Source organism: Cavenderia fasciculata (assembly GCF_000203815.1).
Source record: "Cavenderia fasciculata unplaced genomic scaffold Scf_Dfasci-G-o-33e01.r1-3, whole genome shotgun sequence".
NCBI lineage: Eukaryota > Evosea > Eumycetozoa > Acytosteliales > Cavenderiaceae > Cavenderia > Cavenderia fasciculata.
Window position 1 is genome coordinate 292258 of NW_004457734.1, and position 13734 is coordinate 305991.

Consider the following 13734-nt stretch of genomic DNA (forward strand, 5'->3'; position numbering starts at 1 on the left):
TATTATCCTTCACTTTTTTTTGATATTTTGTATTCCTTGATTAAAAAAGCTTACAACACTTTTTCATTATTAACAATGACAACTACAACTACTACTGTTATTACAACAACAATCACATTTCAATCAATATTCAGAGCTAAATACATTAGACAATTGATATTCAATCAGATAGATGATATACAAAAACAATTGTTGTATCGACCTAATGCTCAAGCTATTTATTTTAATTATAATAGTGATGGTAGACGACGATCATTAGTAGTAAGAACACCGTTAAAAGGAAGAGATATCATCAAATTACCTCGACTCGAAATGATATCAAAGTATGCAATGCCTTGGGAGTTTCTATGTCATTATCTACCTAAAGATTGTAATCAAATACTACTTAATAGAAGAAGATTGGCTATCACTCAATACTGTTGTCACCGTAATGCAACATTGGATACACTGAAACATCTATTGAAATGGTCGACTGACTTTGAATTTAAATGGAAGTATTTGAATGATGCGGACATAGAAGGAGAAGATAATAGATTAAAATTTAATCAAGATGTATTAGAGTATCTAATCAAGATATCTCCTAAAAAGAATGGATTTTTAGACAAAGCAATGGATGTGGCAATCAAGAATAGGTATCGTGTATCAATTGTAAAGTTGTTACACTCTATCAAAGGTGTAAAACTCAATAGCAATCACTTTTACTTGGCTTGTAAATCATCATCCATTGAAATAGTCAAGTATATACACGATAGCGGGGTTGGAGAATGTAAAAATGCAATGGTAAGTACTTACTTAATTGATAAAGACATTTATCACTAATAAATAATTTACTAACTGTGTATTGCTTAAATCATCACTCATAACTTAGGATATAGCTGCATTTAATAGTTTAGAGATTGTAAAGGTGGGTTGATTGTCTATAATATATAGCTCTATGAATTAATTCATTTTTTAACTTATCATACCTATCTATCATATTTCAAAATTATAATAGTTTCTTCATTTAAATAGAAGTGAAGGTGCAACAACCAATGCAATGGAAAACGCAGCTAAATGTGGCAACATTGATGTGGTAAAGTTCCTTCATGAGAATCGTAGTGAAGGTGCATCAACTATGGCTATGGATTATGCATCAATGTATGGATACTTTGAGATTGTAAAATATTTACATGAGCATCGTAGTGAAGGTGCAACAACCATGGCCATTGAATATGCTGCACAACACGGCCACATTGATATTGTAAAGTTCATTCATCAAAATCTTTGTGAAGGTATAGCAACGAATGCTATTCGGTATGCAGTTCGATACGGTCACTTTGAAATCTTTAAATATCTTTATAAAACTGATCATCAAACAACCAAGGATATACATATAGACGACGGTGCCATAGTTAAAGGTGACATGGAAATGGTTACATATCTTGTTGAAACTGTCAATGCAAAATGTACATCAGAGACTGTTAGAACAGCATTACAATTTGGTAAATTGGATATTTTCTATTATCTTTATGACCGTTTCTCTGCAGATAGTAGTATCTGGACATCTAATATTATGGTTGAGGCAGCTACCCAAGGTCACATTGAAATTGTAAAGTTTCTTCATTTCAACAAACCTGATCTAGATGTTACAACATGGGCTATGGATTTAGCAGCTCAAAACGGACACATTGAAATTGTAAAGTTTCTTTCAGAGCACCGTAGTGAAGGATGCACAACCGAAGCTATTGATAGAGCCTCAATGAAAGGTCACATTGACATGGTTAAAGTATGTATTTTAAAATAATAGCAATCCTGTTGGCGCAAATATTAATATTAATATTTATCTATTAAATAATAGTTTTTACATTATAATCGTACGGAAGGATCTAGAAAGGCATTACAGTATGCTTGTTTATTTGGGCATGTAGAAGTGTCATCTTTTCTAATCAATGTCAGAAATGAGAAATGTAATCAAAAAATAATGTTGGAAGTATTGTCGGGCCACTATGATGATATAGTCAAGTTGATACTCCCACAATTATTAGGTGAAGAGGGAATAGAAGCCACCCAAAGAGCTATAAAACATTTGAAACATAGATCCTGTTATGAAACCAAACAATTACTCATAGATCATTTAAAACTACTCAATGGTAGTAGTGTTGACAATCAAAAACGAAATAATTATAATAATAATAATCCTTTCAAGAATCTGATTGACTGGATCAAGTCACCAAAAGACAACAAAACAAAGAAATAGAAACAAAGACAAAGAATGGTAAAGCAAGTCCAACTTGTTTTATTGATTTCAAAACTCTTTTTGTTTTTTTTTTTAGTTGATGAGAAGATGGAATAAAATCAATTGAAAGAATTGTCACAAAAATGAGACATCAACACTGCTATGAAGCCAAACAACTACTCAGAGATCATTTAAATCAACTTAAAGGTGGTCGTGATGACCAAGATATTCAACAACAACAACAACCCCTTCCTCCTCCTACTCTTCAACGAAGTAATAATCCTCTTATGAATCTCATATATTATTATATTATAGACTAGATCAACCACCAAAAGACAATAAATGAAAGACTATTCCAAAGACTGGCTGGAATCCTTTTATTTTATTTTTTTTATTTTTTCATCGACGAAAGTCAGACTAGTATGCGCAACTCCTAGGATCATGAGGTCTTTGATCATTCATTCATCAACCTTTTCGTTACAATATTATAACAGTAGCAGTAATGACTACTACAACAACAACAACAACAACAACAACAACAACAACATCTACTACAATAATAACATTTCAAACAATACTCGGATCTAAATACATTAGACATTTGATATTCAATCAGACAGGTGTGATACAAAAACAATTGTATGCACTTGATGTTCTTTATTATTCAAGTAAAGATGATATAAGAACACCGTTAAAAGGAAGGGATATCATCAAATTACCTCGACTCGAAATGATATCACGCTTTGCAATGCCTTGGCAGTTCATTCGATATTATCTACCTAAAGATTGTAATCAAATACTAATCAATCGAAGAAGAAGAACAATAACAGAATACTGTTGGCATCGTAATGCAACATTGGATACACTTACTCATCTATTGAAATGGTCGAATGGTTTTGAATTTAAATGGAAGTATTTGAATGATGCAATAGATGGAAAACGCAATATAAGAATTAAAATATTTAATCAAGAAATATTAGAGTATCTAATCAAGATATGTCCTTCTCAAGAGAAAGGATTTTTAGACAAAGCAATGAATATGGCTTGCAAGTGCGGGTATCTATCTGTTGTAAAGATGTTACACTCCAAAGGTGTAGAACTCAACAGCAACCACATGCTATTGGCTTGCCAAGCACCTTTGATTGATGTAATAAAGTTTATACATGGTGGAATTAGAAAATATATAGGTTTAATAGTAAGTATTCATTTAAATTAAGTATAATACATTGCAAAAGAAATTAATTTATTATTTCTCTCACTCGCGTAGGATGAAGCAGCAAAGAATAGTTTAGATATTGTAAAGGTAAGTTTAAAACCGCGTTGCATGATAATAATTATTCAATATTAAAAATTTTTATTCAATCAGTTTCTTCATTATAATAGAACTGAAGGTGCAACTACCGCTGCGATTGATAATGCATCAATGAATGGACACATTGAAATTGTAAAGTTCCTTTCAGAGCATCGTAGTGAAGGTGCAACAACCAAGGCTATGGATATGGCAGCTGAAAGAGGATTTATTGATATTGTAAAGTATCTTCATTTCAAACGTCGTGAAGGTGCAACGAACCGTGCTATGAATTATGCGATTCAAAACGGCTACGTTGATATTGTAAAGTTCCTTCATCAACATCGAACAGAAGGTTTACCACCCGATGCTTTAGAAAAAGCAGTTCAACATGGCCACTTTGATGTCATAAAGTACGTTTATGAAAATCAAATTGAAACAACGATTGATATAAAAATAGAAGGGGATGCAATAGTGAAAGGAAACATTGAGATGGTCAAATATCTTGTTGAAACTGTCAAGGCAAAATGTACGTCAAATACCGTAGGAGCAGCATTAAAATGCGGTAAATTGGATATCTACCAGTATCTCTATGACCGTTTCTCGGCAAATGATAGAGAGGATATTTGGACACCCTTTATTATGGATTGTGCAGCTCAAAGTGGGTACATTGATATTGTAAAACACCTTCATTTCAACCGAACAGTGGGTGCAACAACCAATGCTATGGATTGGGCATCAATGTATGGTCACATTGAAATTGTAAAGTTCCTTCAAGAGCACAGAAGTGAAGGTGCATCAACCTATGCTATGGACTGGGCAGCTCAAAAAGGACACATTGAAATTGTCAAAGTATGAATAACAATAACAACAAAGCACAATTTACAATTTTAACAAACTACCTATTAATCGATCTATTATTATTAGTATTTACACTTTAATCGTAGTGAAGGGTGTACAATAAGGGCACTAGAGTATTCTTGTCGCCATGGACATGTAGAAGTGTTATCATTTCTAATCAATGTCAGAAATCTGAAATGTAATGAAAATATACTTGGAGATAGATACCTATTGATGGACGGCAAGCAAGATATTTTCAAATTGATTCTTCCTCATTTCGTAGGAGATGATGGAATAAAATCAATTGAAAGAATCATAATAGAAATGAAAAGCTTACACTTTTATGAAGCCAAACAACTACTCAGAGATTATTTAAATCAACTAAAAGGTGATGACCAAGATAATAATCAACAACAACAATCACTTCCTCCTCCACAACAAAGCAACACCAATCCTTTGAAGAATCTGATAGACTGGATCAAATCAACACAAAAATCCAACCCCAATCATTGAAGGAAAGGGCGCACTTATGGACATGCAGAAGTTACATCATTTCTAATCAATATCAGAAATGAGAAATGCAATGAATATACTTTGTGATGGCTATAATGCTTTGAAGGACCTACGAAATGAGGAAGAATCAACTTTAAAATATCTTGGTCTAGACGGAATAGAATCAATTGAAAGAGTCATCATAGAAATGAAACACTTACACTATTATGAAGACAAACAACTACTCAGAGATTATTTACAACAATTAAAAGGTGGTAGAGATAATAATCAACAACAACCCCATCAAAGAAGCAATAATCCTCTAAAGAATCTGATAGGCTGGATCAAATCACCAAAAGACAATAATTGAAAAATACAATTCCATTCCCCTTTCAAAAAAATTTTCAATTGGGAAGATTGAATGATCTTCCTCACTATATCAAATTACTTTTTTTAATTATCTTTTTTTTTTTAAATAAAATGAGTGGAATAGAGTCTATTATAATCATTATAGATATTATATTAAACAGTGTAGGAGGTGATAGATACTTGTTATCATTCCCATACATGTTGGTTTGCAAGAAATGGTATCAAATATTTCAAAGTGATGAATTTTGGAGAAGTCTATGTTTGGCTAGATGGACAAGTTTATCATTACTCAAAGATGATTATCAAATCAGTACTTTTGAACAAAATTCAAACAACCAAACACTTTATAGCCATCGATGGTTCAAATATCGATAAAGATCGACTTGGAAAGGTTACTTGTTACTTTGATCCTGTCAATGGTTCAGAATTTAAGTTCCCAGTTTTCAAGGTCAAATGTTGGAAAGATCTTTTCAAATCAAGATTCAATAGAACTCTTCATCTCAGATATATAAATAATAGATATATCACTCAGTATCTCAATTATGTGGAAGAACTTGAAAGTAAATTGGTGTATCCAGTAGGAATGGTTAAGAAAATGGAACCTTTGGACGAGTTGGTGTTGGATGGCTACCGAAGGATCAACGATGTAGAATCATTGTTTCTTTTAGAGTCTGTTGTATACGATTCAATCTCTGAGATGAATGGATACGAAAAACATGGTTATATACATAACTTGGCAACTTCTGGAAGTTTCATGTCTCTTTGTGGAAAGAAAGCAACCATGAAGAAGCAACTTTAACCATTGGATCAACCGGTAGCCACATTGGTAGCAAAAAGGAGTTTTGGGAATCAGTTCAACAAGAGATTCATTGGAAATCATCCATCGATGCTCTTGAAACTATTGTTGAAAAAATGTATTTAACAAGAACTGATAAACGTGAATGGTTTGATGGAATTTGGAAATAAACAATGTATTTTATGTTTATCAAACTTGAATAAGGCTCAACATGCAAACCAAAACTTTACAGATCTAAATAAATGTAACATGTTGTTGCTATTGAAGTGGTTCATTTCATCTTGACATCTCTTCAAACGTTGTTATGCTTTTCCTAAAGTCATCACAAACTTTTGTTGTTGTGAGGATGTGACATCTCTACTATTGCATGCCATTATTACTACTACAACTACTAATTATCTCTGCAACAACCAAGAAGGTTTAATCGAAAAAAAATAGTGATGAAGTTTTGATCTTCACTGCAAGCTTTTGCAAATGCAGTCATTAATTTAATTAAATATTAAAGAGATATATATATATATATATATATAAAAATAAAGAGAGAGATAAAGAACAACAATGGGAGGACACAAGAATATAGAAGTTACAATTGAAGCATTCAAAAAGATTCATTCACATTCATTCAAATATTTAGAGTCTGCAGTCAATGGTATACTATTGGGTACAGTGCAAAAGGATTCATCGATCATTGTCAATGATATAATCCCTCTCTTTCACAATGGAACTTTATTACCAATGTTTGAAGTTGCAATGATACAGGTATGATATTAATCATTATCATTGTGGTGATCAAGCTTCAAGTCTAATCTAATCCTCTTATCAAAACAGATAGAAGAATATTGTAAAGTAAATCAAATAGATATGGTTGGATACTATCACATTACAGATAACTTATCAGAAAAGGAGGTTGATCCAATGGCAAAGAAGATATTAGAAAAGTTATCAAACGAATTACATACTTTTTGTTTTATTACTGTATGTACAAACAACAAAGACATGATATGATTATCATATTAGTCAAGACTAACAAAACAACGATGATCATTATATAGATTGTTGAATTGGATAATGATAATCAAAGTGGATTGATTTCACTTTCAAGCAATGGAAATAGTTTAGCAAAACAACAAGATGTTAAAGTAGTTGGTCAACCATCATTCGATACACTCAAACAAACATTAAAACAAATACTCACCGAACACAAAGAAACAAAATTAAATGATTTTGAAGATTACCTTTCAAATCCAACTTTAGATTGGTTAAATAAACCATTATAAAGATTAGATTAGATAGATAGAAAGAATAGATAGAATAGAAAGAATAGATATATTCAAAAATGACAATGGAGATTGATTAATTGGAAAATAATAATATTATTATTATTAATTATTAATTATTAATTATTATTAATTATTTAATTAAATCAGGTTTATGTAGTTTTGTAGTAGTTGTAGTTGTAGTTGTAGTAGTAATTGGGTTCAAATGTAGAGGATTATTATTGTTGAATTGTATAGCATGAATATCGAAACTGTAATAGATTGGTAATAAAACATGTACCAAATAAAATAATATCATAAATATATTATTAATTGTAAATGTTTCTCCAACATAAATCATAATTCCTAAATCTTGATACTAAAATAAATAAAATAAATAAATATTAATATTATAGTTTTAGTCTAGGTCAATCTGAATTGAATATACAAACCAAAATAAATAAAGATATTAATGATGATATAATTGAAATAAAAATATTGGTATAATGTTTTGGTTGATTGATTAATAACATTGCAGGGAATACAACTACCAACATTAAAAAAGAAAATACAATATCACTTGTTGATACAATCGTATAAAATACAAGATGGAAAAAATAAATTCTATAACCTGGAAATGATGATTCCCTTTTTGTTTGATGTATACTAGTATAATATAATTTCCTATATTGTTTAAATTGTTTTTTATATCTTAAAATTAAATAAATAAATAAGTAAATAAATTAGAAAATAATTAATATTTAATATGATTACTTACAAAACAAGTAAAAATACAAAATTAAAACCCAATAATTGAAAAGATGTAGCAGAGGTTGTGTGAATGGCCAAGTATTGGTTATAGGATGGGAATATTGTTTTGATGAATGACAGTAGGTAAAAAGACAATACGGATGATATCCAAGGATGGGTAGAATCAATAGACGACGATGATGATGGAGATGATTTATATTGATTGGCCAATGGAATGACTTGGTACTTGGGGATAGACGATGAAAGGATGAATTGAATGAGAAAGTTGATAGTATCCATGAGTACAAACGGATTGATACTATCAACATGTTCAAAATCCAATGTATTGGTGTATCTACCTAGTTGGTCATACTCGCTTTGAAAGATATTGGCATCACAAAGCAACATGCTGTCAACACCACACCAAGAGAATGGTCCAGAGTCGGTGAGTAGTGGTACCTGTGTGATATGGTATCGATGTGCTTGGTATAGTACCGACCAAAGATAACTATCTGAACAAATACCATGTCCAAACCTAGAGAATGGACGTATCTTGGTTGGGGAGACATCACGATTGAGACGATGTGAAATGGATAACCCCAAATCAATCATCCATGCAGGTGTCCATTGAACAAACAGTTCGTTACGATACGGATAGGTTTGAATGGTAGTTGGACCAATACCAATAGCACCCAAATTGATTTGAAATGAGAATCGGTCAGGTGTCACATTAAAATGTTTCACAAAACTCTTACTTCCCAATGATCCTGATCCATGTCCGTGACCAGCCTTTTCATGATCGAAAAAGATAAACATGATTGGTGGATGGTATAGAACCGATTGATCAATTGGTATTGTATGTTGTTGATCTTCAAGTAAACTATGTTCTTTGGCCATTCTAACCAAATCTTCAAATGTTTCTAATTGTTGTGTTGGTTGATCAAGTTCATCATTTTTAGATGATTGACTATCATCCCTCTTCTTCATCTTCATCTTCTTCTTTGCCACTTTAATTTGTTCCAAAGTATCCAATTCTAATCGTTTGAGGTATCGGTCGACAGTGACGATTGTTTCCAACATGGTGGCTACACTTGCAAGTGAATGATGTGATCCTCTAGTCTTGTTGGGTGCACCCCAATCAGCAGTATCATAACTACAACTAATGACTCTAATTCTATCATCTATTGCTTTATCCAGTGGTGCAGGATACGATGAATTCAACCATACAATGATATTAATACCACTCCAAGTAGTCGTAGTAATATTCCTTCCCCTTGCCTCTTTTTCACTCCACTCGAATCGATTCCATTCAATACTCTTCCCATCCACACCAGAATGACCAATAATATAATCACGAATATATTCTCTTGCCAAACTTTTACTCTCTTCATATACAACTTTTGAATTACCAATCTCTATCAATTCTTTTATATGTCTTATTATTTGATATGATGATGATGATGGTGATGATGAAGGTGAAGGTGAAGAGGAATTCTTATCATCATTATTATTATTATTATTATCTCTCTTTGAATCTTTATCTTCTTTAACATCAACAGTTAATTGAAATGGGCTGACTTGTTGTATATGTTCATTATTATTGTTATTACTATTGTAGAATACATATCTATTTATATTAATATTATTATTTCTAGTTTCAAATACTATCGATAGTACAAGTACACCAATAGCAACTGTTATAAAAGTTGAAGTGCACAGTGAAAGCATAGTTCTTCAAAAAAAAAAATAAAAAAAAATAATAGAATAAAAAAAAATGATGAAGATCGTTTGTTCATCATCAAAAAGATGATTTATCCATTCATCAGCTAACCACACCCACACTTTATATCCAATCCAAATTTGGATACCATTATTATTATTATTATTATTACATATGTATGTGTGTTTGTTTATTTTTCTCTAAAGTTAACTTAAGATTTTAGAGAGAGAGGAATTAATTTTTGTTTTGGTTTAAGGCTAACCAATCTTGAGGTTTGAGATAGAAATCTGTTAATTCAAATTCTGGTGTATTTGGTTCTGGATGATAATTGTAACGCCATTTACAAACGGCTGGGAGTGACATAAAGATTGATTCTATGCGACCTTCTGATTGAATACCAAACTTGGTACCACGATCAAACAAGAGGTTAAACTCTACGTATCTTGATCGACGGTATAATTGGAAATCACGCATTGGTTCAGTGTAAGGGGTCTGGAGATTATCGACTAGGAATGGACGGTAGAGCTCTGTAAATGCCATACCAAGTTGATAGATAAACTTCCAAATACGTTGTTTCTTTTCTTGTTCTGGCATGGCTTTGGCTTCGTCTGAAGTGGCGTCACCCAACTTTTTAGAGAGATGGTCGAAAAAGAGACCGCCTACACCACGTGTCTCTTCACGATGCTTGAGGTAAAAGTATTGGTCACATTCTTTCTTGCCGTGTTGGTAGGTTAGGTTGAGTGCAGGTGATCCAAAGTCACGACACAATTGATCGAGTTTACGATGGTATTCTGTGACTTGAGAGAGACGGGGATAGACAGGAGTGACATCTACACCACCTCCAAACCACCATACAGAGTCTCCAGCTTGAAAGTATCGTACGTTCATGTGGATCGTAGGTACGTTGGGATTGTAGGAATGCAGTACCAAGCTAACACCCGTTGCAACAAACCCGAGTGAAGGGTCGACATTAAACTGTGTGGCAGCTGCCGACGGCAAGTTGTTACCAGAGATGTAACTAAAGTTGACACCAGCCTTTTCCAATACATCAGTCTTTCCAAGTTCAAACAACTTTGTACCTTCAGTTGTTGGTTGCAAATAAAACTCTTCTTTGTTACGACCTTCCCAAACACGAGTGATTCCTCCACCAGCACCTTTATGATAGTCCCATCGGTCCTCAAGTTCAGACTGACCAGTATTGTCTCTCAAGAATGACGTGATGTGATTCTGTATCTCTAGAAAGCCATTCTTGATAGTTTCAAGTGTTACATCTTGGTCGTTGTTGTTGTTGTTATCATTATTATTATTATTATTGTGTGTTGACGCCATCCTCTTTATTGTTGTTGTTGCTGTCTTCTCCAAGTCTGTCTCTCTAACTTTTTTTTAAAATTAATTTGTTTGTTCTAAAAATGAAGAAATAAATAAAAAATGAATGATATTTAATAATTCGCGATCAAGTGCTGATGATCACATACACACACTCCACACACGTACACAACATACACACACACAAATAGACAAACAGAGAAAGAGACACACTTTAATATATAGAATGTCTGTGTGAGAGCAGAGTGTCAGTGCTAGAGTCATGATGCGGTGTCGCCATCGATTAATTTCATGATTAATGTCCCATTTGCCTTTTTCTGCGCGAATGATCTGATCTTTTTAAAAGCATGCCGACAAGACGACTATGCCATCATTATCTCTATACTTTAGTTTGTTGTTGCTATACATTAGTGTTAGTGTGTGCTGTTAGAGATCGATAGCAGTGCAGCGTAGTTTACAGTTGGCATTAAAGTCAAGGTCCTATCCGCATCCCACCCACCAACCCTCAACTTCAAGTTAAAAGATAGATAGAGACATCATCATCAAATTAGAATTAGAATTAGAAAAGTAGTCAAGAGAGACATAGAGCAAGAGAGACAAAGAAACGTCGATATCTTGTTGTTTTAAAACAAGAAGAATAGAAATATATATATATATATATAAAAAGAATGAACTCACTTTCAAATAGTATACTAAAGAACTATAACTTGTTCTTGTTGGCAGCACCCAAACAAACTAGAAATATAATATTGAATAATCTTCAACCATCATCCTCTTCTTTATCTTTTCATAATAATAATCAACTATATACATATTATTCTTCATCTTTAACTTGTAATAATACAACTTCTACAACTATTCGTCAATATACCTCTTCAACTAAAAATCAAAACAATGATGAAAAGCAACCACTATCATCAACAACACACAATGATATCATTCCATCAAAACCAAAGACAGCAATTGTAATGTTAAATTTAGGAGGACCACAAAATTTGGATGAAGTTGAACCATTCTTGACGAGATTGTTTAGTGATCGAGATATTATTAAATTGCCGTTTCAATCGATTGCTGGCAAGGTGATTGCTAAACGACGTACACCGGCTGTGAGAAAACTGTACGAAGCGATTGGAGGAGGTTCGCCGATTAAAAAATGGACGACTCTGCAAGGCCGTGCCATTGAAAAGATATTGGACGCGAGGTCGCCAGAGACGGCACCACACAAGACCTACATTGGCTTTAGATATGCTGCGCCGTTGATCGACCGCGCATTGGAAGAGATGAAGAGTGATGGTGTGACACGTGCCATCGCATTCACACAATACCCACACTATAGTTGCACGACCACTGGGTCCAGTCTCAACAACCTCTGGAAAACACTCGAACAAAAGGGATTGGAGAGGCACTTTGAATGGTCAATCATCGATCGTTGGCCATTACACGGAGGGTTTGTCAATGCCATCACGAGTAATTTGGAAAAGGCGATTGAAGCATTCAACACTCGTGCAAAGGAACTAGGTATGGCCGACGAGAAGCCTGTGATTGTGTTTAGTGCGCATTCGCTGCCCATGAAGACAGTCGAGCGCGGTGACCCGTACCCAGGCGAGATTCAGGCGACTGTGCAGGCTGTTATGGATCGTTTGGCCGTGAAAGAGGGTCGTCCCACCACATCAGACAAATACGCGTCCATCCTATGCTGGCAGAGCAAGGTTGGTCCACTACCATGGCTCGTCCCAAAGACAGTCGACATTGTCACACAACTGGCCAAAGAAAACAAGAATTGTATCGTCGTGCCAGTCGCATTCACATCGGATCACATCGAGACCCTGTCAGAGATTGACATTGAACTGCAACACAGTGCCAAAGAAAACGGTATGCGTCTCATGATCCGTAGCGAGTCACTCAACGACAACCCACTCATCATCGACGCCATGGCCGACATTGTACATCAACATCTCGTCTCGAAACAATCCATTTCAAACCCAACCAAATATACCTTTAAATGTCCAGGTTGTATAGATCAATCACATAAATATTGTAGGACTATTCGTAATCCAATTGGAGGAGGAGGACAGCAACCACAGCAACAACAACCACAACAACAACAAACCATTACCGAAAATAAATAATAATAATTTAATTAATTAATTAATAATTAAATCATTTTTACAATTATTTGCCCAAAAGTTAACACACACTATGAATATAGGACATATAAGTTAACACTCACTCTCATTTCATTATTCATTTTTGATTCTCTATTATAACTATAATTAATATTTGTACCCGTTTGGGTACACTCACTCATTCACTCATTTCTCTACTACCTATTAACATCCCCAACCAGTTGGAACATTTAAACATTTATAAATTATCTTTGCTATCAACTTTCCCCTCATTCCATCAACAGTTCTTCCATTTCAACTCATTGTATCGCGCTCCAATGCTGATGTTGTCTCCAGGATAAAGTCATCACCAAAGTAAAGTCTCCAAATCCTACAACAATGACATTGGATCCAACTTTCAGTTACACTCCCCAAGAAGAGACCGAATCAAATAACACCCTTTCTCAAAGTGATAGATGCTATTTATCCAGAGTTTAAATCTCTGTATGTATTACCTTGTACAAATATCATTTTAATTCAATTCATTAATCAACAAAACAACTCTTTTTTATCAAAC

The 13734-nt window shown here is 33.6% G+C and overlaps 8 protein-coding genes across 8 annotated transcripts; 6 read left to right on the forward strand and 2 right to left on the reverse strand.

The window, feature by feature from the left end:
* Positions 1-75: 75 nt before the first annotated feature.
* Positions 76-2236, forward strand: DFA_04334 (uncharacterized protein; the record flags this gene model as incomplete). Its single annotated transcript, XM_004360010.1, has 4 exons — positions 76-780; positions 869-904; positions 995-1765; positions 1838-2236. 4 exons carry the CDS (start codon positions 76-78, stop codon positions 2234-2236), a joined length of 1911 nt encoding a protein of 636 aa, XP_004360067.1.
* Positions 2237-2358: 122 nt separating this feature from the next.
* DFA_04335 (uncharacterized protein) lies at positions 2359-4856 on the forward strand (the record flags this gene model as incomplete). The annotated part of the gene is made up of 6 exons (XM_004360011.1): positions 2359-2488; positions 2713-2854; positions 3029-3410; positions 3483-3518; positions 3582-4355; positions 4431-4856. 6 exons carry the CDS (start codon positions 2359-2361, stop codon positions 4854-4856), a joined length of 1890 nt encoding a protein of 629 aa, XP_004360068.1.
* A 58-nt stretch (positions 4857-4914) lies between these two features.
* Positions 4915-5205, forward strand: DFA_04336 (uncharacterized protein; the record flags this gene model as incomplete). The annotated part of the gene is made up of 1 exon (XM_004360012.1): positions 4915-5205. One exon carries the CDS (start codon positions 4915-4917, stop codon positions 5203-5205), a length of 291 nt encoding a protein of 96 aa, XP_004360069.1.
* A 110-nt stretch (positions 5206-5315) lies between these two features.
* DFA_04337 (uncharacterized protein) lies at positions 5316-6003 on the forward strand (the record flags this gene model as incomplete). The annotated part of the gene is made up of 2 exons (XM_004360013.1): positions 5316-5514; positions 5555-6003. 2 exons carry the CDS (start codon positions 5316-5318, stop codon positions 6001-6003), a joined length of 648 nt encoding a protein of 215 aa, XP_004360070.1.
* Positions 6004-6558: 555 nt separating this feature from the next.
* Positions 6559-7277, forward strand: DFA_04338 (UPF0172 protein; the record flags this gene model as incomplete). The annotated part of the gene is made up of 3 exons (XM_004360014.1): positions 6559-6759; positions 6829-6975; positions 7053-7277. 3 exons carry the CDS (start codon positions 6559-6561, stop codon positions 7275-7277), a joined length of 573 nt encoding a protein of 190 aa, XP_004360071.1.
* A 133-nt stretch (positions 7278-7410) lies between these two features.
* DFA_04339 (uncharacterized protein) lies at positions 7411-9877 on the reverse strand (the record flags this gene model as incomplete). The annotated part of the gene is made up of 4 exons (XM_004360015.1): positions 7411-7635; positions 7709-7967; positions 8035-9738; positions 9843-9877. The coding sequence occupies 4 exons, from the start codon at positions 9875-9877 to the stop codon at positions 7411-7413; spliced, it is 2223 nt and encodes a 740-aa protein (XP_004360072.1).
* Positions 9878-9960: 83 nt separating this feature from the next.
* hemF (coproporphyrinogen III oxidase) lies at positions 9961-11055 on the reverse strand (the record flags this gene model as incomplete). Its single annotated transcript, XM_004360016.1, has 1 exon — positions 9961-11055. One exon carries the CDS (start codon positions 11053-11055, stop codon positions 9961-9963), a length of 1095 nt encoding a protein of 364 aa, XP_004360073.1.
* A 665-nt stretch (positions 11056-11720) lies between these two features.
* Positions 11721-13181, forward strand: hemH (ferrochelatase; the record flags this gene model as incomplete). Its single annotated transcript, XM_004360017.1, has 1 exon — positions 11721-13181. The coding sequence occupies one exon, from the start codon at positions 11721-11723 to the stop codon at positions 13179-13181; it is 1461 nt and encodes a 486-aa protein (XP_004360074.1).
* Positions 13182-13734: the final 553 nt, after the last annotated feature.